This window comes from Simochromis diagramma, unplaced genomic scaffold (assembly GCF_900408965.1).
Source record: "Simochromis diagramma unplaced genomic scaffold, fSimDia1.1 OVJJ01000274.1, whole genome shotgun sequence".
In the NCBI taxonomy this organism is placed as follows: Eukaryota; Metazoa; Chordata; class Actinopteri; order Cichliformes; family Cichlidae; genus Simochromis; species Simochromis diagramma.
Genome location: NW_024387386.1, coordinates 87,535 through 111,967, shown reverse-complemented (window position 1 = coordinate 111,967; position 24,433 = coordinate 87,535). Strand labels below are relative to the sequence as shown.

Here is a 24,433-nt window from a genome sequence, read left to right as displayed (position 1 = left end):
GAGAGGGGCTTACAAGACTAATAGTCTATTTAAAGCAACCTGGATGTACACCAAGATTTTACAGGTTCTTCTTTTGCCTGTCAACCACGTCTCCACTTATTTTAATGAAATTCAGATTGGTTTTCCAACAAGCGTTGTGTTACATAGTAACTTCTGCAGGATTTTCTCTTTGTTCCTGCTCTGGGTTAGATCCTGCTTTAACTGTATCCAGCTGAACTCTGAGGTTGTTATCCTTTATGTCTTAAACAGCCTTGACTGCGCTCTTACAGGTCAGGTACTTAATTAATGCCTCATCAATCAGAGCAGGCTGGTCTTTGGAGAATGGCTGCATTAAAGCAAACCAGAAGATTTTCGAGGGTTAAAAAAGTGCTGCAACAACTTATAGTGTAAAAAAAATTATGTATTTCTTGCACTATGAAAGCACATAAAGCTATTCTGGTAGATCCCAAAATGACATTTTAAACCTTTAAATGTATTTAAGCTTGCGATTTTAAGAGGAGTGAACTCATAGGTTTAATATGCAGAGCATACATGCGCGTCTGTATAATGTTTTTGCATGAGACCGTGAGGACCTGCCGTCACGTGGCTACAGCTTGACTTTTCCCATTAAAGTTTTCCCACCAGTCGCAGGTGTTGACCGGTCGTCTGGTCCCTGTTTGGCCACAAATGTCTGGGATGTGTCAGGCCGTCCTCAGCTCTGCTCCCTTTGTAGTCTGCAATGGGAGGCTCGTTTTGTCTTTGTAGTCATTAAGCAGAACCTTATTTTGGCAGCCATCGTGTTAGAGGGGACAGGTGATTTATAGCGGAGGGAGCAACAGGGTGATCCCTGCCATTCGTTTCTTTTTTGGGGGGGGGCGGGGGCTCATTCTGGATGTTTTTATGGCGTCTAAACACACTCTACAGTCTATTAGTACCCTGTGCGCAGGACTCGGAGTCCAGGATTAGCGATCAAAAGACTGATGGCGGGGGCACTGGGGTAAAAGGTTGGAGGTAACATTAGCCCGGCCTGCCCAGGTGGCGTGGCTGGAAAGAGACTCCCATATGTGGTGTAGATGGGTCAAACGTGGGCTGTGTGTGTGTGTGTGTGGAGGCTTCCAGCATGCTGTATGTGGAGCCTGTGTGTGCATGACTTTTATGGAGCATACTGAACTCCGTCTAGTTGGATCTGAACCATAACCGATTAGATTTCAGGCTCAGAGTGGTGACCGCTGACCTTCTTACAAATGAAATGTGGTTGATTTTTCCGCAGCCACATCTCACCTTCACAGCACTTGGTGTGCCACTGCAATCTACTTCACTTACTCTGAAAAAAACCTACTTAAAATCACCCTTTTTGCTAAAGTTCCTGTGAGCAGCTTTGAGTAAAAATGAGGAAAAAGACAGAAATTTAAAAAATTGGGTTTTAATTTTGCCTGGGCAGTCATCCTTAGAATTACAAAAATAAGGGAATTAAATAACATTGAATAGATTTCAGTTTTGATTCCTTAAGATGACTTTTTACTGAAAACTAAATAGACTTTGTTGGTACGCTGTATACCTAACAGGTCATGAATGTACTGAACTGACACGAAAAGTCATCATTATCTGAATCTACTGTTGAAAATACTGGTTTGCTTTGCTTCCTACTTTATATTATGTAAGTTTAATATAATGTGTGATGTAGGTATAGAACTATTTTAGCTTTGGCCAGTTTAAATGCTTGACGTGTCTTTTACGACCTGATGTTCGGGACATATCTAACAACAAATTTTGCAAATTTTAAATGTAGCAAAAAACACACAAGAGTTCATTTTTTAAAATTCAATAAATAGGTTTATTCTTATTGGTAATCTTACAGCAGTCTCTCACAGTGTGGTTTCTAACCATTTATATGTCTTGCTGGCCATGACACAGCTGGTGGTCTCATATGTGGGTGGCCTCATCCTCAGTGTCTGAGTCATGTGGCAGAGAGAGCTGGGCTTCAGGGAGGTTGTTGCACTGCAGGTAGCTGAAAACGACTTGGACCTGAACACACACACACACATGCACACACACACACACACATCAGGTCAATGGTGAAAGAAACACACGTTTCTAAGTTATCACACACCTCAGAGCTTTGAAATGTATTTCAGTTCAAAATTTTGCACAATTTCTGGAAACTGAAAACTGATGATGTCATTATGTCATACTTTTTTGGAGTTTCAGTGATTGATCGAGTCACGAGGTGTAACTGAATAGTCTGAGCAGCCATAAAAAAGAGCTGCTTGAATTCCCTACATACCAAGGAAAGGTAAAGTTTCCTTTACTACCTCCTTTAGCACAGGATGCATTGGCTGGACCATAAAGTATGGTCCAGCCAGCCTTCATAGCAAATCAGTCAAAAAACCCAAAATGTCCCAAAAATTATCAGAAAAATTAACGAAGTGGGTCAGATCTTATAAATGTTAAACAGAAGTATGTTTCCATGTTCACACTATAGCTTTTTAGTATGTTTTTATTTTTTAACAACAGTTTTTTAAACCCAGAGGTGAAATATGAACAATAATGAAGATGCTGCCTCTTCAGATCAAGCTTCTAGCTCATGGGCGGGCAACTCCAGGCCTCGAGTGGCGGTGTCCTGCAGGTTTTAGATCTGTCCTTGATCCATCACAGCTGATTTAAATGGCTAAATGACCTCCTCAGCATTTCTTGAAGTTCTCCAGAGGCCTGGTAATGAACTAATCATTTGATTCAGGTGTGTTGACCCATGGTGAGCTCTAAAACCTGCAGGACACCAGCCCTCGAGGCCTGGAGTTGCCTACCCCTGTTCTAGCTTATATCAAAATTTCTTTAAGGTTTGCTGTAATTGAATTTGTATTAATTAAGTCTACTGCTCTATTGCCAGCATTAAGAATATTTGTTAATTCATTTTTACATCAGGTTAGCTGGTGTAGGCTTGAGCCCCCAACCTCTGTCTCTGAAACAGACAAATAGAGACAGACAATCATTCTCATCTATGTCTAGTTTCAGATCATTGGGTAACCCAACATGCATGTCTTTGGTGTGTGGGAGGACGTCGGAGTACCCATAGAGGGCCAACATACACACTCCACACAGAAGGACCCCAGCTGGTTGGTGGATTCAAACCTAGGATCTTCTTCCTATGAGATCAGCGTGCCAACAAGTTTGGTTGAAGTAAGGGGGAAATTTTGCAGACTGCTTTCTGGACATTGTAGTTTCAACACGGTAAAACATCTGGCATCATACTGTTCTTCATCACACATTTCATTGACCTAACAACTTTTTCCATTGACACCAAGGAAAAGGAGGTAGGGAGTCGAGTTTGGACGATATGATCTTATGCCTGTTTTCATGCAAATCTCAACTTGTCATTACATTTTCTCTTATCAAGTTTCCCACTCAGCTGACCTGTAGTTTATACACTCCCAGCTCACAGTTGTTTAGGTTTGTGATTTCCTGATTTCTTTTCAAACCATGCCTTTTTGGTAAGTAATGCTCGCTCTTTACTCTGACATTTACTTTCACCTTTCATTTGTTTTTACTAATTATTTCACTTTGGCATTAATTAATCATTAGAAAAAATAAAATAAATAAATACAGCAAATTTGCAGACATTGTGTTAAACACGGCTAATTCCAGACATCAGTCTTTTTCTCAGGTATCCACTCACCTGTACCACCACCTCCTGAGAGATATCCACAGTGGGCCCATGGTGTCCCTGCCCAGCCACTGGGGGGCGTAGGAGACTCGGCCCAAACACAGTGGCAAGGTTTAGTAGAGACATCTTGTTAATGTGTTGCCTCTCTGAGATTCTGGAAGGAAAAAAAAAAGATTGAAAACATTAAAAAGTTTTAGGCACAGACTGAAAATATCAGCTGATTTGTAAAGATAAAAAATAAAGTTTATATTTCTTACTTCCCGGTGTAAGGTGTTCTAGTTAACTGACCATTACGGCATTTTGTGCAGTTTGTTTAATGAGCTAAGTGTATTTTTTTTTCATATTCCTACATATTTTTAAAAGTAAGCATTTTTCAGTTTCAACTAGCAGAGAGAGCAAAATTCACTCTAATAATTATCCTGAAGGTTAAACCAATATAACCATGTCATGGGTGAAGCTGTGGATTCATACCGTTGGAGGTGATGCAGCAGGTAGAGGAAGGTGTGGCGGTTGGCATCAGGACAAGACTGCAGCAGGGACAACATGGAGACCAGCCGTGGGTTTTGTTCTTGGATGTCTACATGAAAATCAGCCAGGATGCAGTTAACTGAGTAGCGTCTGTGAGACTCACAGGGCATCATTTAAAGGTGCTGTTCATGTCAATAAAGCTTAGGAAAATAGGGTTATTGTTCACTTCTGCAGAAGGAATTTCAGGGTTTATATACAAACCCCTTTTCCCCTGTATGTAAAATAGAGTTTATATAAAAGATGGACGCTCCCCATTAGTTTGTATGGTGCCACAGTGAAATCTCCAAAGCATTTTGACTGTTGCCATATTGTGCTTTGAAAGCAGATGTGGTGAGCGAGGGGTGGTTCTGACAATTAAAGCACGTTACACAGCACAAGCAAAGCTTGTGAAAAAATTCACCGCAGATGTCATTTCCTAATCATTTTTTTCTGATTTCAATTTAAAACATGCAGAAGACAAAAGAATAATGTGAAATATTAATAACAATGCTAAATAATGTGGCAGCAGAAGCTACTGATCTCAATGCTCTTTTCTTTACCTTAACAATGTCTTGAAGACGCACCAAAATGCACACCATAGATACTTCACCTTAAGTGTTATCCTCTTGTTTTATTCAATTTCAATTACATTTTATATATTTACCATTAAATCAAAACAAGCTCAAGGTAGCACTTTATATTGTAAGGTAAAGACTCTGAAACAATAGACAAAAAAACCCCAACAGTCAGACAACACTATGAGCAAGCACTTGAACAGTGGGAAGGGAAAACTCCCTTTTAACAGGAAGAAACATGTAGCAGTGCCAGGCTCAGGGTGGGGTAGCCATCTACTGTGACCAGTTGGGGGGTGAGGGGAGAGAGATAGGTCAAAAGACACTTATGGTGGGTAATAAGGACGCACTGAAGCACCTTTCCTCTGTGTTCACACAGGAACCCTCTCAAATGAGTAATCAACCACAACCACAATGTAAAACAGGCCCACCCTGAAGTGTACCCTGCTTTCTCCTCTTTTCTCGCTCTATTGACAACCATCACATGCAAATGTGCATCATGCTGTATTCAGTAACACTTGAAACTAGCGCTGAAAAACGTATCAGTTCACTGTGGTCATAGATCAACAGTTGTTTTGCCATCGGCCTTTATGCAGCCAGATCTCTCTTGCTTGTCATTAAAAAGAAAGCACATCTAAGGCATTTCTGAACTGGCTTCAGTTTTCAGGCTGTGAAAACTCACAGGAAGCAGAATATCTATTTTGATAGATGATTCATCTATGATTGTTTTAGCCTCTTTTTTTCATTCCTTTACAAGCAGTAAAAAGCTTCTAGATGATGAATTTGCACTGAAGAGATACCAGTTCTAACAACAAACTATGCAAGTAGTTTAAAGGTTTAGAGCTAAACTTCAGTGAAGTATGCATACAGTATGCATGTGCTTTGTCATGTACTGGGGATGTGTTGTCTTACCTAGACTTCTTGACAGACTCTGAAAAAGCTCAGTGGGTATCAGAGGTTCAGGCAGCTCTCTGAAGTAAAGTTTGAGAACACCAGACACAGCGTTCACTTCGGCACTTCTCAGCTTCGTCACCGCTTCACGGAGATCTGATCAGAAAAGGGACAGATAATGATAATTATCTTTATTACAGGTATCTTCTTTTAACCTTCACTTCCTTCCTCACAGGCACAAGAACATGTATGGGTATGCGCTGCATTGCAGATGTAGATCATCAGGTAAAATATTTTGAGTCAGTTTTTGTTTTTCTTACGATAAACAAGACAAACAGACCATAATATACGTTTGCCTGCATATTAAGTGTTCATCCTCCAAGACTGCCGTTCATTGATTAATCTGTCTGATATTGAATGTGTGCATAAGTTTTTAAAGCAATCAGGTGTTTTTAGCTAAACAGACATTTTAGTCGCTAGCAACAATGACAGTGTTCACTTTTCATTCAGTTCTTTCCTAGACAGAAGAAACATGTGGGTTTAAAGTCAGCTATCTTTGGCACAGTGCAGCACTAGCAAGAGATAAATGTTTCTGAGATGTCGCACCTAAACTCAAGAGTCAAGGTCAAATGTCACCACTAGTGTTTCTCTTGGAAGAAAGTTACGATTTCAAGGAAATTAATTTGAATTATTTTGGTGATAGTTGAGTTTTTAAAAATTCTTGGTCTGCAACCAATGAACTGATGCCTCTTTGAGCCTTCAGTTTAGCATTTTAATTATATCTTTTTAAGTTATACTGTATGTTTAGTGCTCAAACATTATTGCTAAATACAAACATACAGCACTGTGCAAAAGTCTGGAATCACTTTTCATTTTCTTCTTCTTCTTTTTTTTGTTTGTTTTATGTTGCTTCAAAGCAGTGAAATGTTATCTTTTCAAGTATTGCGGAAGTGATCTTGAGCAATAGTTCTCTAGGTTTTCTTTTTAAATGATTCTATCTTTCAATATTTTTCTTTGGATATTTTTCAATCATTTTCAGTCCAGCACTTGGACCGATTTCTTTTCTTTTGTTAAGTAGGCCTAAAAAACTATTCACAGCAACAACAACAACTTTCCTTAATAAATAGGAAAAAGGTGTATCTAAGACCCAGGACCCGAGAACCCTTAAGTTTATCAATCTGCTGTTCACTGAAACCTCATCCGAAAAGTGTGGCTTTAAAAAAGGAAGGGAATTCTTAAGGGAGAGAAATAAGGAGAAAAGAATGAGGTATTTCAATTTCATTTTTAAGCATCCCAAATACAGTTCAGTTAAAGTGTTCCTGGATAGAAACACACAATGAAACACCATCAGTCATGGTCTGGCCTCCCCAGAGCCCAGACCTCAATATTGAAGTATCATCTAAATCCAGCCAACATTCATGGAAGAGCTTTGAATGTCCTTAAAGAAACCTGGAGAACTTTTCCTGAAGACTTCTTACAGAAATGACAAGCAAACTGCCCAAGAGAGCTCAGACTGTGTTGAAGTATAAAGTTGAAATATTGACTTAACCTTATTAGAACTGCATAAATGCCGTTTTTACCTTATATACTGTACTCCCATGTATGTTTACACATGTTTCAATAACGTGCTGCAGTTTTCCTAACAAAACTTGTAAAAACTTGTTACCATGCTGATATGAGGCACTATTTGGCGGGAAGATAAAACCCAGGATCAAGGAAGTTCAAAGACAAACATGCATGTTATTTCCCTTGACTGCAGTTCCTGATTCTCACTGACTTTTACTATTAACAAAAGGACTGTTCTGAATAATGTTTAGGAAAGAGGATGAGGAAGCTGAAAATGTCTGGGTCATGTTCAGTGTTGGTCAAGTTACTTGAAAAAAGTAATGAGTAACTAATTACTGATTACTTCCCCAAAAAAGTAATCCCGTTACTTTACTGATTACTTATTTTCAAAAGTAATTAATTATTTAGTTACTTAGTTACTTAGTTACTTTTTAAAAACACGATTTACAACCTGAATAAGTGATAAAGCGATAGATCTTTCAGCCCAATTCTACTTTTTCTGCATAATCCATCATACAAATCAAATGGAAAAGTCTCTTTTTAAAACGTGTTTTATTAGTTTTAAGCTTTTAACTTTATGCATCAAGCAAAAATGTAATTATATGCAACATTCTCTGACTTGAAGAAATTAGTTTAACATTTAAACCTATTTTCTGCACATTCCAGCACATGAAATAAAATATTTTTTCTGTTTACACTCAGTCTTTCAAATAGATGCCAGTAAAACACAGCAGAAAATAAATAAAGTCAAAGACTCAGCGGTCCTGTTGCTCTATTTTCACCTGTAAAGCAGGAGTGGGGCAGGCGGAGGTGTGCTCTGGTGCAGGTGTGCCGCAGCGGTCAGTTGAAAAATCCGCGAGTTTCTCTGTGAATTTCCCATTACGTCGTTGCACACTCGGAGCTTGTTTGGGGGGGGGGGGTTCGGTGTAAAATAAGTTTTCTTCCCACGCACAACGGACGCTAATGTTTTTGTCACTTTTTATGGAATCAAACTCAAAGTAAGGTCAGTACTTCCACGCTTTAAACGCTGCACGCTCATACTCTCTCCCACAATCGATATATGATCCATTGTTGATCTGCATACAGCTGTTGTCACAAACGTCGCACTCGCTTACGTCACTGTCATGAGACATTCTCGCAAAAAAAATCACGGTTTTAGTAACGCAGTAACGCAGCGTTCCTACGGGAAAGTAATGGCAATCTAATTACCGTTTTTGCAATAGTAATCCCTTACTTTACTCGTTACTTGAAAAAAGTAATCAGATTATAGTAATGCGTTACAAGTAACGCGTTACTGCCCATCTCTGGTCATGTTAAAGAAGACCTGAGTGAAGAGCCTGATGACTGCAGCTCACACCAATCTGCTCCTTGCATTGCAACAACTCTTTATCACTGCACTTTCCAACAAAAAGATCATTTTTCGGTGTTATGTTTTTCTTACTGTTGTTGAACGCAGCCTTGAGCGTGCTGATTTCACTGGTTGTTCCTGAAATCCTGTAGATTCCCACCTCGTCCATGCCTCTCCTCTCCACTTCCTCCACGCAGCATCGCACCACATGAGGAACCAGCACTCCCTCCTGTCTGACAGAGGATTGACACTTTAAGCATTGTGTAAGTTATGTTGCATTTGATTGATAGGCTGTTTCATTTCATTTCAATCTCCACTCCCGCCACACTTCTGCTTCCCTTTAATCCACTTTCCCACAAATTAAACTGAAAACTAGCTCCACGAAAGGGCACACAGGGGAAATAAAACTCTGAACCGAGCTACAGCTTTCAGTTTCAAGGTGTCTAGACTGTTCGGGTAGGCCAAGAGGGAGCCAGCTGACACACTGACATGATAGGCAGGAACTTACTTTGCCACGGTTTCAATGGGGACGCCAAAGATTAGCGGCTGTTGAACTGTGGAGCTGGGTGGTCCCAGTGGGTGGGGACAGTACTTGAGAGAGAGGGTGAGCTCCACCTGGCCCAGCTGTAGGGTCTGTTTTTTCCATCGCTTATTCAGAGTTTTAGAGTCCAACTGATGAACACAGAAAAAAGTAAAAATCAACTTGACATGGGGTTTTAAAATAAAGGAAATGGTAGGATCATTAGTTAGAAAAAAATCTGTCTGGTGAAATAATTACATTGGGCATTTTTACCCCTAACCTATATATCTGGATTGGCAAAAAAAGGCACGTGCCACATTAATGATAATAATAAGCTTCATTTATGCAATACCTTTCAAAAATAGTTGCACAAGATAAGACAGAAAATAAAGCAATATGTCTGTCTCTATGTAGCCTGCCTCTTGCCCTGTGGTAGCTGGGATAGGTCCCTGCGTGCTATGTGTGCCAAAAGTCAAGTTTAGACAATGTCCTATGCCCTATTGGTTAACCTAGATTATGTTACCCTCCTACTGTTCTCTCAAGGACATCCTGGCCTACTCTTACTGATAACTGCCTGACATAGAAGCGCCATCAGGTAATGTAGCTCACCAGGCTTTCCAGGCTATAAAACTTTACTCTCTGTCTCTTAAATTCAGTGGCAATTTCAGATTTTGTGGGAGACCCAAGCAAAAATTCACAGAACATTCATTACTATGTTAGAAATTATCTGACACCTAAAACAACCGTTCTATTAAAAAAACCCATTAACCCTTTTAACAGGAAGAAAGCTGTGGCAGGCTCAGGGAGGGCCAGCCAACCGCAGTGACCATGTGGGGTTAGGGTAAGAAGATGTCACAAAAAACAAATTATGTGATGCTCTATTATTCATGTGTCTCTCTCACAGTTATTTAATGTTATTTAAGCATTTAGTTATCTATGATTCATTTGATTGCTCCAAAAACAAAAAAAAGCTTCCTCATTTTTCTTTTTTCTCTTCCTCTTTTCTCTTCTTCTTTTTCTCACTCACAGAGGGATAACTCCTTCTCATTTCCTGCTGAGTGGCTTTCATTGCTTACAATGGGAGTGAGTGGGGCCCATTTAGGGAGGGCAGGTCTCTCCTACTGTCATTGGAAACAATGGTGCACTACTGTTGCTGTAGTTTAAAATTTGTAGCTGATGCCCAGCCACTTGCCTGCATTTCCCTTCTGCTTTCACTCCACCTGTCATCACCCACTTTGATGTTTGTGTCTTAGGTATTTTATGTTTAAAATAATTTTATGTTTAAGATGTTTTATTTGAATAAACCTCTTGTAGGAACTGTTATCTCATCCTCTATTTTGAGCCAGTTTGTGACAAATGGCCACGATGCCAAATAGTAAAAGTACTTCAGCTAATCATTCAGTTCAATTCATTTCAAGCCAGAGATTAATAATAACCAATGATTACATGCAAATGCATGCATTTAGAAAATTACAAGCTAAGTTAGCCATCAACACTGACTCAAACTCCATTTTCACTAATTGGTATTAAATATCCCGGACAAGTCCTGTTACAACGTGAACCACAGTTTCTGTGGGCTCAAACCCAAAGTAGACATTAATCATCTCTGCAAATTAAAGAGGAACTGCAACTGTTAAAACCCATTTTTAACATAATTTTTTTCTTCAGTGCTGCTGGGAAAGATCTTGGATTATATGTTTAATATTATATTGAAATCCAGCTTACTGATATTAATAAAGACAAAGCTGAAGTTCTTAGGCCTCTCCGTACCTTTACTGTATTTTTTCCCAGAACAGTATCATCCTGTCCATTTGACTGACTCACACATAACACCCTCAAGTTCTGTGCACCGTCCACCTGGAAAGACAGCTCCTGTTTAAAATGTAAAAAAAGATGTTAACAATGAAAAAAGACTTTAACTTCCTTAAGCTGCATGTGGAGAATCTATGTCTTATTCTAAATCCTTCACTTCGGCCTACTAGTCGGATTTAGTGTTGATTTTACTGCTTCTGATAATGTTTAAAGCATGGTATTGTCACACCAGAAGTGCAGACTTTTGTAATCCCCTAAGCTCAAACCTGACATCATGTCGGATACTGTCTAGACATGAAGAAGAAATGAAGAATTGCTACCTTGAACTGGTTGACAAATCCCATCTACAAGATAGTAGGACTTTTCCTCAAATGCTCTGATGTCTCTTATTTTCTTTACTTTAACAAATGAACTCAATATTAAAGCCAAATGTAATATTTCATATTTCAAAAGGCTTGAGTCTAACCTGGTCCCAGTGAGGGTTTAGGCTGAGGACTGAAGAGTGTGTCTGGGTCTGCTGATCGTAAAACTTGAAGCCATCCACTTCCACACACACATACACACCTGAGTGAGAAAGAAAGCATCATTAATGACCCCAAAACTATTTAGCTTAGACAGAAGATAGCCCAGTCTCTCATGATGCTTCAAAATTGCTAAGAAGCATACAAGCTGGCTGCTGTAGGCCAGCGGCAGAATCAATGGCCACACTCAAAGTCCCACATAGCTCCTCCTCGTTCAGTCCTGAGGAAAGAGACAGAGACAAATCTCACTGGATTTATTCACGCTGAATAAAAGCGTAATGGCAATACAGGACACGCACGAGGAAAGCTGTGGTAAAAGGTATTGTGGGTCTCATGTAAAGATCAAAGAGAGAACCTCACACAGTGTATTGCATTTCAGACACAGATGTGATTGTGTGGTGAAAAAAAAGTGAGTCTTAGATGTGTACCGGCGTTAGTGCTATGTAGAGGTGGCTGCTGGGTCATTCTCAATTTCACACACGAACTGGTCAACGTGAGCAAGTCTGGAGGGACAGTTTCTATGTCTGGCAAACATGACACAAAGCAAATAACAATCAGTTGACAGAAGAGTAACACATTAGTCTGGACCCCAGTGAGAGAAACTTGAAGCTCGGCTCAATTAAAGCAAAAAAAAAAAATAAAGCATATAAAAGGCAGGCTGCAACCCCCCCCCCCCCCCCCCCCCAAAAAAAGCCCTAAACTGCCATTCCTCATAATGACTACTTGAGGCTGACTGCAAAAGTGAGTCAGCTCCTAACTACTCCCATTTTAAAAGAATATAGCTATGGGATTTAAGTGATGTTAAGTCGTACTAAGGGACCCATAGTGCACCAAGAAAATGCTACCACTACCAGCTTGAATTGTTAATTTAGCCACGCATTCATGTTGTTCTTGCCCAATTGCCAGAATGCTGTTTATAGACTTCAGTTCAGCGTTCAATACAATCCACCCCTCACAACTCATCAGGAAACTGACAGACCTGGGCATCAGTTCCCTCATCTGCAAATGGTTACTGGACTTCCTGACCAACCGCCCCCAACATGTCCGGCTGGATAACCACTGTTCATCTACCATCACGATGAACACCGGTGTACCACAAGGCTGTGTGATGAGCCCTTTCCTCTACTCCCTCTTCACCCACGACTGCAGACCTGCTGATGGTTCCAACACCATCATTAAGTTTGCAGATGACACCACGGTGATTGGCCTCATCAGTGACAACGATGAGGGCGCCTACAGGGAGGAGGTGGATCGTCTGGCTGAGTGGTGCGACAGAAACAACCTGCTGCTTAACACCGAGAAGACCAAGGAGCTCATCGTGGACTACAGGAGGAATGCTGACCCACATCCACCCATCCACATTAAGGGGACGGCTGTGGAGCGTGTGAGCAGCTTCAAGTTCCTGGGAGTCCACATCTCCGAGGATCTCACCTGGACGACCAACTGCTCCAAGCTGGTCAAGAAGGCTCACCAGCGCCTCTTCTTCTTGAGGACTCTGAGGAAGAACCACCTGTCCTCAGACATCCTGGTGAACTTCTATCGTTGCACCATCGAGAGCATCCTGACCAACTGTATAACAGTCTGGTACGGGAACTGCTCTGCCTCGGACCGGAAGGCGTTGCAGAGGGTCGTGAAAACTGCCCAGCGCATCGCCGGAGCACCACTTCCTGCCATAAAAGACATCTACAGGAAGCGGTGTCTGAAAAGGGCTGGGAAAATCATCAAAGACCCCAGTCACCCATCACATGGACTCTTCACCCTCCTGCCCTCTGGGAGGCGCTACAGGAGCCTCCGGACTAAGACCACCAGGTACCGGAACAGCTTCTTCCCCACAGCTGTCAGACTCCTGAACTCTGCCTCCTGACATCTGACCCACGTTAAACTCATGGACTGAACACACACACACCCACAATGGACAACTGTACCCTCAAACACACAATAATAACATGGACTGAACCACCACTCACAACCACTAGCACTTTATATAGCCTCTGTAGAAACTATCTACACCCTCACTTATCTTAACTGCACTACTGTATAGCTCTGTGTAAATAATCATTCTGTACATTCGATAATCTTTAATCCTACAACTGTTTACAACTTGCATAGTTCCCATTTCTGTATAGCTGTATATCTCAGATTCTGTAAAGTTATTTATTTCATATTCTGTATAGTTTTTCATATTTATATCCTGTTCATAGCCTGTACATAGTTATAGTTATAGAATATTCACAACATACTTCATACCGTGTACATTATAACATACCATAATAGACCCATTTCTGTAATATACTCACATATCTATATTATTGCTAATATATATTGTAATATATCTATATCACTAAAGCACTTCTGGATGGATGCAAACTGCATTTCGTTGCCCTGTACCTGTGCATGTGCAATGACAATAAAGTTGAATTCTATTCTATTCAATTCTGATGTGAACATCTGATTCATCAAACCAGGCAGCATTTTATTATCCAATCTTGGTGAGCATATGAGATTCAGTTTCCTTTAGCTGAAAGGAGCGGCACCTGGTGTGGTCTTCTGCTGCTATAACGTCCATGTTGTGCATTTAGAGATGCTCCTCTGCACACTCTGGTTTTGACAAGTGGTTATTTGAGTTACTGTTGCATTCTTGTTGGATCAAAGCACTTCAGCCATTCTCCTCTGACTTCTGAAATCAACTAGGGGACTTCCACTTACTGGATATTTTACTTACTCTTCCACTTACTCTTTTTCATGCCATTCTCTATAAACCCTATAGATGGTTTTGTGGGAAAATCCAAGCAGATCAGCAGTTTTTGAAATACTCAGAGCAGCCCGTCTGACACAAACAACCGCACCACATTCGATGTCACATTTCTTCCTCATTCTGATGATCACTTTGAAATTCAGCAGGCGACCTTGACCAATGGCTACAAACTTAAATGCAAGTTAATGTCATGTGGTGTTCTGATGAGATATCCGATATGAGATACGAGTAAACACAGATTTTAACAGCTGTACTTAATAAAGTCATCAGTGAGTGTGTAGTAACGGTAATTAGCTGTTATCTGGCTCTGCGACGTACCCATACATAGCAACCAAGCTAGCTAGTATTATAACCAGCGTATAGTGGCCAGAAACAAGTATGCACTTTACTAAAGACACGATGAAAATATTGAATGCAGGCCTTTTTTCTCTTTTCTTTTTTTTTGCTCATATAAATGATGCAACACTGCCTCACATGACCTACAGAACATTTTCTAAGACCCTCAACTTCCTTAAACATAACAAGTAGGCATTTTATAAAAAGAAACCGCATGCTGTCCACGAGACATTTCACGTTCGCTTCTCTCCTAAGTCGACTCATCTCTTACACACAGCCTGCTAGCAGCACAACAGAAGATGGTATTTTAATAAGTAATTACACATGTTAATAAATTAAACTAAATAATTACTTACGTTTAGTTCATTATTTAGCTACTAAACTAAATTAAAATATGCTCCGGGGCGAGATTGACTTCAATCACTTTCATGACATACAGCTGGCCACAAATGCTTAACAGTGCTTGAAAAGCTACAAATAGATTTGCAGAGTAGCCGTAATTACACTCCAGAGTGGTCAAAAGCTGTGTACTCACTAGCTGTGGTGAGTTTTAGTATGGCCTGCCTCCATTCTTCTAGTTCATAGAGAGAGGAGAAGAGGAGAGTGTGACTCTGTGATAAGACAAAAACAGGCCATTGTGTAATCTTAGTCTGTTGTTTAGGACTTAAGTGAACTACATTAGAATGTGTGTGTGCTCGTATACCTTGCCACTGGGGCTGTGCAGCTCCAGTCTGTAAGCAATCAAGTGTGTGAGCAACATCAGCTCCATTTGTTCCAGTTTCTTCTGGCTACGAGCTGCCAAGCTCCTGGATGTTTTCTTCATACAGAGAAATGCAGTGACAGTTCATAAGAAGTTACTGACATTTGTAATGTATGTTTTCTGAATTTAGGCTGTCATTTTCAGCACCTAAAAATACTTAAGTATCACCATTATCTCATTGTCTGGTCACTTTAAAAAGTTATTAAAATTGTTTGTTTCCTCTTTCCTGTAAAACTAAAAGTTGTTAGTCCCTTGTTCTACTGTGCAGACTGATGAGTATGTTTAGGTACTAGAAAAAACAAAACCTGTTATTAAATGTAGGTTGCAGGCTGTATTATGAAGTGCTACCAGAAATGTTTACATTTAAGTCATCTGGTTACTCTCTCACTCTCTGTGTCATAAACACACACCGGATTTTGCCGGAGCTGCTGTAGTAGCTGCTGACGCAGGACGTACATCTTTGTTCGTATGCTGTGTAAGCGCACGTTGGTTTCTGGCGGCCGTTCCTTGTCTGCAACCCAACGAAGTCTTAGACCGGCGAGAGGCAGATACCAGCAGAATCTGTACTGGTCCTGCTTCCTAGGAGAAACACAGCATGAACAGGCGTCATGAGATTTCTGTTTTTGTAAGTCTTTCCACACCTTTAAACAGTTTTAAGAGGGTTCCCTTTTAACTGTGAAAAGGCAGATGCACACTTCATGCTGCAGATTGACCACATTCCCCACAAGCCTTAATGCGCTCTCGTGCTAAGCTCACCCTCTATTTGCATGTTTAAATCTTGTGCACAGCAGGAGGTCGGTGTAAAGGAAGAGGTGACGCAGGCTGCGTTCACTCTCACTCACATCCACCACAAAGCCATCACGCATTAGCTGGCGTCTCTGGGAGAGTACACACACACAGACATGTTGTAAAATGGGTGCCTGTATACATTCAGCAGGGCATACGTCCTATATAACTTTTCTCCATATTCATTTGAAGGGATCGGGTTGGAGACTAAACTCACCATCCCACGACTTAACGTGACCTCCCGTTTACTTTGTGAACTCTCGTTGACACCAGACAGGAAGCTGCGAGACAATCTCAGAGCTTCCTGTAAGGCTGTGTAATCTCTATGCTCTGTTGGCGTCGTCTTCAGGAGATCCTACAAGATGACAGAGGTTGCCAAATCAGAAAAAAAACAAAACAAGAAAGAGCTCCTGCTCCAGGAAAAAAAATGTATGGACTCGTCATTAAAAATAATGCAATCAAACACCAGAGCGATTTAAAAAACACTAAGAGGAGGATGTTAATAAAATCGTCCAGAACTTACCTGCAGCACTAATGTGGTCTTTGTAACTCTGTCCAAGGGCTTGTAAAGAAGAGCTATAAACACAAACAGAGCAATCAGACCCTGGCAGACATGTATGTATTTTGTAAAAAAAAAAAATTTAATCACATTTTATTGTAAGTACCTTCAAATGTGTACGTAGTCCGAGCTTTGTCTGTGCCGTTGTTAGACATCATGCTCTGAAAAAGCAGCAGAAGATGCAGTAACAATGATGCAGTGTGACTCAGCTAAATGTTACTGTGATGGTGCAGGATCTTTAGTACCTCTGCCAGAGTTCGGAAGCGAGGGTCTGAGTGGGTGCACTTCCTAACCACTTCAACAGCTTTCACGTAGTTTTCAATGAAGCCACCGTACAGACCAATCTGGCTCACCTGCAAAGGTAAAATACACTGGATGAAAAAGGTCCAAAGTCTAACCTCGATGCACATACAGCTGTGTGACGCTTGATAAATAGCCTGAATAAATCAGCAGCAGTTCCGGCTGTTTATCGCCATCTAAAATTGCCTGGTGTGTAAAAATTTTAACCCAATGTCTAAACTTGAGAAAATGAAATTTCTGTTAATGATGTCATCCTTCCTTTTTATCAGCCATATCTTCCCCACAAACAGAGTCACTGGACAAAACCTGGGTCTTACATACAACAAACAAAAGCTAATTTCCATTCCAGTAAAATAATGACAGAAAACCTAAAACTGAAACAGCCAGATGGAATTCAGCCATCTGTCACACCGCGTCTCTCTGACTCATCACAATATCAGACTTGAAAAGTCATATTGCCTTCAGAAAATGATAAAAGTGTTTGGAAATGTATTGTAGCTTCACCACAATGTGTATCTTAATGAGCACTCAAAGCATTTTACAGTAGAAGCCACAAAGATCCTTACAGCACTCTATTCGATTCATTATGTTATTTATCCTCCTTTCATTCGCGCCTATGTCATGCTCTCGAGTTTTGGTAAAGCACTTGTTGTCCTTTGGTCACTGCTGTATTTGTTGGTTTTGTTGCATTTTTTTGGTTCTCCCTGCTTTTGTGTTCTCTTGCCTCTGTCACCATGTTTCGCGTTAGTCATAATGGTTGTCTTTGACTCATTGTTACTTCCTGTTTTATTTTGAAGGTTCCTTTCTGCTGTTCTTCTTTTCATTACTACCACCTTTACCTTTCATTGTAGTCACCTGTGTTTGACTGTTTCCTCCAATCACCCACCAATGTACATCTGTATAGTATAGTATATAGTCAGTTTGTGTCTGTCTCTTGACTCTAATCTTTTTTGTGATATTTTGTTCTTTCCCTTTTGTTTTTTTTGCTGAGTCAGCCAATAAAGGCTCACTTTTTATTACGCTACAGATGGCTCTCCTGCATTGGTATCATCTCGCTGCCACGCGTTGACACCTGCGTCCAGTTTAGAATAATCAAACCCAATCAAGAATGTTTTTAAACTCTGAGGCAACAATCCTAACCACTGAACCACTGCTATTTTTAAAATGCACAGCAAATGCAAACAGGCATGTTTTATTGGAGATTATGTATCGGAATTTCAGGAGCAGGACCACGTCTCCAGACACACTCCTTCCAGTTCTCATCTATATAGATTCCCCCAGTTCTGCAAGCTGTTCATTCTCGTTTATGTGCCTCACCCTCCCTCCCTCCTTGTTCTCAATTCTTTAACTTCTTCACTTCTATTTAGTATACGGGGATCTGCCAGGCCCGGGAGCTGTCGCCAGTCCCCTTCGAGGCCTTCCCCAAATCGCAGCTCAATTCATGTCAAAGCATTCACTTTTACCTACTAAAACGCTGCCAAACCTAAAATGAGGACGTGGGCCCAGCTAGTGAAATAGTTTAGGGTACCTGCTAGGATAAAGCCCACCTCTTGTTTAATGTCAGCGGGGATATGGTCCCTCCACCATGACCGTTTGCAACAGGGAAGTCAAACTCATTTGACATTGTGGGCCACAGCTTTTAATTTCACTAACTTCATAAACACAACTAATTTTATTCTGTTTATGAAGTTACACACAAACAGGAAATAGGAACAACAGAGCTTAATGCAGTCGTTATATATATATATATATATATTATTTATATTATATATATATATAGATATGTATATATATATAGATATATATATATATATATATATATATATATATATATATATATATATGTATATATATGTGTGTATATATATATACATATATATATATATATGTGTGTGTGTGTGTGTGTGTGTGTGTGTGTGTGTGTGTGTGTGTGTGTTTGGTTTGTATGACTGATTCAGATGCGTCCATTGCACACCAACCTCAGGTGAGATTGTTGCAGCAATGAAGCTACAAATGAACGTGGACATTACGCGCATATCTTTACCCAGCAAGCACCATTTCAGGCCGAGCAGCTGCGATTTGGCATCCCACTGATCAGAAGCTCAGTGTCTGTTCCAGAAAAGCATTTCTGCAGAACATCTTGTGTCAGATTGATACTCATGCTTGACCACTTTGATGTAAGATGTTAATGTGTTTGTGCAGGAAGCTGTGCGCGTTCTCTCTATGTTGCTTATCTTCATTGACTCAACTCATAAAATATGTGGTTAAAAGCTCCTCTGTGATCATAGTAAAGTCCATAAACACAGAGTCTATGCCTTAGCAAATAATTGCTCAGTTCCTGCTGTCACTTAAAACATATTTAAGGAGAGCCATCGTGGGCTCAGAAAAAAAGTGTCAGTCACACTGTGGTTAGAACTGCCGCCTCACAGGAAGAAAGTTCCTCCTTCAAACATCTGGTTAGCTGAGGCCTAATTCTCCCTGTCCATGTGCGGATTATCCCACAACTTCCTCCAACAATCTAACGGCATGCATGTTACGCTAACTGATGGTTCTGAAAAAGGAGAATGGAGAGTAACTATTGAGCCATTAGGGAACTGTCGTTTATCTCTCTGTGGATTTCCACAACTGAAACATAACATACGATGCAAACAAAAAACTCACCATTTTCTGGAACAGGTCCCCGACCACCAGCTCAAAGCCTCTGCATCTCATTTCTGTCTCATTACCAGGGCTGATCTCAATCTGGTCATAAGCACTCAAACGGGCCTTCAGACCTGAGTGAAAAGTTTGGTGCACGTCTCTGAGCTCAGGCACCTGGTAGAAAACGGTCTGGACCTGCTGGCTGGACAGAACTGGTTGAGAGGTCCCAGCTGAAGCCCGCAGAGCCTTCATGGGCTAGACAGCAAAATTAAAAAAAAATAAAAGTTGTGTTAAATGGCAGCCAGTGTGGGTGAGAAAGAAGAACAACGTGGTGTGCTGAAAAGAGAAATAGGCTGTGGTGAAGTGAGAAGGACATGAATGTGTGAAATGTGCAGTTCACATGTGATACATCTCGCAAAGCTTTATTCAACCATCTCATTGCCTTTGGCACATGCATGCAAACCACCACTATAACCGGAAGAGCAAAAATGTTACATTTAGTCACTCAGTGATAAGATTACAGTGGTGAGCTCACAACGTCACAAAACACAGCAGCCATGCTAAAGAATCAACCACACAATTTCATTTACTTTCTCACATCTTTTTTCTTGTCTTTTGTTAAATGAGTCGGAAACTGTAAGAATGGGGAAATGCGTGTAGCTGTTGTTATTAATAGCACTAAAAAGAGAAGGAAAAATAGATTCAGGCACTCGTTATTGCGCCATCATTTCCTGACTTAATTTTGTTTGATAGCACTTATTGGCACTTGGTTGACCAACACACTCAGAGCAATGGGAAAGTCCAAGGAACTCAGTGAAACTCTGAGAAGGAGAACTGCAGATTTGCACAAGCTGGGAAGGTCTCTCTGAGACATTTCTGCACGACTGCAGATTCTAAGATCGTAAGTGCAAGTTACTTGGATGCGTCTCCTCTTTCCCAAGAAATGGAAGAAGATCCAAACAGTCAGACAAGAGGAAATTGGTTAGGATGCTCAGCAACAACCCACCAAAGCTCAAGCCTACAATAAACTGGAGACTACTGGAACCAGCCCAGTGTCATTACCGACGCGTAACATACCAATGATTTGTCACATCCCAAGGCGTCCAATGGGAACGCGAAAGGTAACCTTCCGCGTTCCCATGGGACGTGGCGAGTTGTGGATGAAATCCAATAGAATGATGGTCCCGGCGGTAACAGACGTTCCAGTCGTGTATTCCAGCCCTAACCCAAACCTTAATCTTAATCCTAACCTTATCCCTAACCTTGACCACAACCTTAATGGTGTTAGGTAGTGTCTTCCAAAGCGACATATGCAGACTGAGTCCAAACAGTTCTCATGTTTCCTCCTTTTTCCAAACGCATAACATAGGATCGTGTTGGGTGGCCAAAAGCGTAACATACCGACGATTTGTCACATAGCATAATATGCTACACGTTGGGAGTGAGAACATGTTACTGTCCACAGTGAAGTGAGTTTTACATCAACGTGGACTGAGAGGGTGTCGACCAAGAAAGAAGACCTTGCTCCAAAACTGAATCCTTTAAGCTCAATTAAAATTTGCAGTAGTCCACATGCGCAAGCCAAATGCCTTCTGGTTAAAAGTTTTGTGGTCAGACCATTTGGCCACAATGACAAGAAGAGTTTTTGGAGGAATAAAGATGAATTGAAACCTGAGAACACTGCACTAACTGTCAAGCATGGTGGTGGTAGCATCATGCCCTGAAGCTGTTTTGCTATCAGTGCTACTGGAATACCAGCCCAAGATTACCATGACATTCACACTTATGATGAGTGTATGTAAACTTCTGAGCACACCTGTCTTTTAGTTTACAAAAGAAAACAAGCAACGAGACACCGATGAGCGTTAAAAACTGTCTGCATTCTTTCAGCAAAACGATCCCCTTGTTCAGAGCCACGTAAGGCTAAGGTAACTTCTCGCACCTTGTGCTACATGTTTACTTTATACATGGGAGTGGTTTCAATAGTTTTATAAAAAGAAAAAGGGAAGCCTAATCTACAAAGGAGAACAATCTATTTACCACTAAAGAAGGAAGCTGAATAATCAAGACTTTGTTGCATGTGATTGCCGGACATGATCCTGTGTAACATGCTAAAAAAAGGTAATGTTAACTAACAAAGAACAGGCTTAAATCACTATAGTAAGTGTGGTTACAGTTGAACAACAAAGCAGAAGTGAAACACTAATAGTCCAATAGTTTTTATTGCTGTAAAATAATATTCAGTCCAGCGAACAAGTGATGACAACCTGTCTATGAATAACAAGAACAGAGAGCTAAATATAAGAACTGAGAAATGCAAATTTGTGCTTGTGTCTGTGTGTGTTGATCTTACCATCAACAGGGTGTCCAGCTCTCTGAGGTAAACCTCCTCGCTCTCCAGGATGCCTTTCAGCACCGTGAGCCTCCTCTCCAGCATTTCCTCCTTGCTGCATGTTGTCTGGATCACAGGTGTGCAGAGCATGAGAATACATCACAGCGCCCCCTCAGACTCAAGGTTATTGTCAAAGAGTTTTTACAAAATTTGTGATGCCAACCTCTGAAAAAGAGGCCACAGTTATCATCTCCGCAGGACTTACAGGGTGAATCGGAACGTTAGACGTTCCTGTTAAAGGAGTCCCGTCGCTAAAGCAAGCGATGAAGAGCAAATTGAGCTGCAGGCCTTTTCTCATGAATCTCAGACGGGTTGTTGGAGTTTCACAGGTTTGTACAATGTTTTTAATTTGTTTTATGTTTTTTTGTATATGATGCGAGAGCTTCCTGAGATGTAACTGCCCCTCAAACATAAGTCAGATAAACATGGGAACCACACTAAAACTCTTTAAGGTACCTTTGTTCTAGATTTTGAAACACAAAGTTAGATTTCTCCTTGTTTGTCTTTCTGGGTGCTACCTGCAGTTGTGTGTTTTTAACCAACATAATAGCCAGAAAGCTCTATGTAGCAAAACTTGAAAACTTGGCTGTGCTTCACTCCGTCTACTTTCTGTTCTGTGTTGGTTGCTTTCAAATTTACTCACGTATAAAATGTGAGAATTATAGTGCTGAAAGGTTTTTATATGTACTTCCCACTAGGCCATTGATCCTTCTCCATTTTCATCATGAAAATACAAGTATTGCAAAACTAAATGCAGTCTAGAAGACAAACTCAAGAAGGTACAAAGACTCTGCAGTGATACAAAACACTGGAGTCGTGAACTCACAGGGGTGTCAGGGAAGTCCACGCTCTCGGTGTTCAGCGGGGAGAGAAAACAGGACACTGCCTCCTCTGGGAAAACGTCCTCTTCCAAGACATCAGCTTCTTCTGCCACTGCAGCAGACACTGTTCAGTCAGAGGGAGAAAAGCTCACAGTCTCTCACATCTACTTCTGTTTTTGTCTTTCTGTCTTTGAAAAAGTATTAATAGCAGAGCTTTTTTTAAATTGTTTTTTCTTCCCCCTCCCAGCAAACAAAACAAGAAAACGGCTGCAACATTCAGGTTAAATCTACTCTCACCTGGTATGTTCTGTGATTCCAGATATTGCACAGCCTCCTGGTAGACATCCATAGCCGAAAAACAAGTCCTCTCTGCGCGCCGGCTGAGTGTCGCGGTGCGCAGCATGTGAACGCACTCAGCTGGTGACACAAAACTTCCTCTTTCTTTTAACTGTGCACAAAAGGAGACTGTAGAGACCCGAGCATAACTTCCTGTGTGCGTGAAATAAGCTCATGAGAGCACGCAACTGACATTTTATACATTCTTACAGTTGCATGTTACTTCCTATCAGCGGGATATTATCAGCGTAGTGTTTATATGTTGTACTTTTTAAAAAAAAACCTGAATATCAGATGAAAGTAGTTGAAGGAAAGTTGCCACACTAGTTTGAAGTAAGTTGAGCCAGAGTTTAGCTTTTTTAAATACATATATGTATTTTGACCTAATTTCTGTTTTCAGTGTTGAAAGGAAGGACCTTTTGGATAAAGTAGAACACGTTTTTCACAATATTTTTTCAAAGATTTCTTTGGGGTCAGTTTTTTTTAGCTACGCATTTAGAAGTGTTATAAACGTGTATCACATATGCTGATAAAGTGTCAGCTCATAAAAACGCGTGTCTGCAGTGGCAAAAGTCTTTCTCTGGTTTAGACTAAGCACTTTTTTGGAAATGGTGGCTGTGGGCCAAACAACTGTGGGTTAGTTCAGTTGGTGGTATTGTTAAACCTTGAAGTTTTAGAGGTGTTATAGCAATTCACAAAGGATATTAGATTTAATGCGTCAGGGCAGCATGGTGGTGCAGTGGTTAGCACTGCTGCCTCACAAAAAGAAAGTCCGCGTTCAAACTCCTGGGGGCCTCCTATGTGGAGTTTGAGTGTTCGCCATAGCTTCCTCCCACAGCACAAAGAGGTGTGAAGGTTAAGTTGCTTGGCAGTTTTAACTAGGTCTGTCTCTTTGTGTTTGCCCTGCAGTGGACAGGCATCCTGTCCAGGATCAATCCCACCCTGGAGAGCCGTCCTACCCCACTGAACTTGATAAGTAGAAGTAAATAGATGTTAGGTCACACGATGAAAGAATAACTCCATGTTCTTTCCCCATCTTAGCTGCAAGTATACTATACAGAATACTACATTTTCCTTCTTTTTTGAATAGAAAACATGTGTTTGGGAAGATTGATGTTTATGTTTGTTAGGTAACCATTTATCTAATTTCCCAAACATAAAATCAGAAGCACACACTAAAGTCTATGCACATTACAACAGCAAGACTGAAAACTACGAGGTCTTTGTTAGGACACAGCTGATATAAAAAATAATAGTCAGCTGTTGACAGAGAGAATAAATTACTCAGAGTGCATTACTTTCAGGCAAACATTAAAGTGCAAGTGTAAAAACGCACAAGCACCACATCACAACCACATCAAAAGTGCTCAC

General features: G+C 40.7%; 1 protein-coding gene across 1 annotated transcript; it reads right to left on the bottom strand.

The window, feature by feature from the left end:
* Window positions 1-1,789: 1,789 nt before the first annotated feature.
* si:dkey-33c9.6 (active breakpoint cluster region-related protein) lies at window positions 1,790-23,236 on the bottom strand. Its single transcript, XM_040009832.1, has 22 exons — window positions 23,024-23,236; window positions 22,732-22,850; window positions 21,867-21,971; window positions 19,535-19,768; window positions 16,819-16,926; window positions 16,680-16,734; window positions 16,538-16,590; window positions 16,232-16,369; window positions 15,985-16,106; window positions 15,639-15,807; window positions 15,172-15,285; window positions 15,004-15,079; window positions 11,806-11,901; window positions 11,523-11,597; window positions 11,323-11,420; window positions 10,815-10,916; window positions 9,033-9,196; window positions 8,618-8,757; window positions 5,632-5,766; window positions 4,112-4,217; window positions 3,653-3,794; window positions 1,790-2,004 (listed from the first exon to the last, which is right to left on the bottom strand). Exons 1-22 carry the CDS (start codon window positions 23,127-23,129, stop codon window positions 1,903-1,905), a joined length of 2,559 nt encoding a protein of 852 aa, XP_039865766.1. The 5' UTR covers window positions 23,130-23,236; the 3' UTR covers window positions 1,790-1,902.
* Window positions 23,237-24,433: the final 1,197 nt, after the last annotated feature.

What these genes read in the sequence shown, in the direction of transcription:
- si:dkey-33c9.6 (XM_040009832.1), bottom strand. Translation starts at nt 23,129, where the DNA reads ATGCTGCGCACCGCGACACTCAGCCGGCGCGCAGAGAGGACTTGTTTT. An exon ending in TGGACTTCCCTGACACCCCT is followed by an intron (nt 21,972 to 22,731) that starts GTGAGTTCACGA and finishes CCTGTGATCCAG; the next exon opens with ACAACATGCAGCAAGGAGGA. An exon ending in TCTACATAGCACTAACGCCG is followed by an intron (nt 11,598 to 11,805) that starts GTACACATCTAA and finishes CTCTTTCCTCAG; the next exon opens with GACTGAACGAGGAGGAGCTA.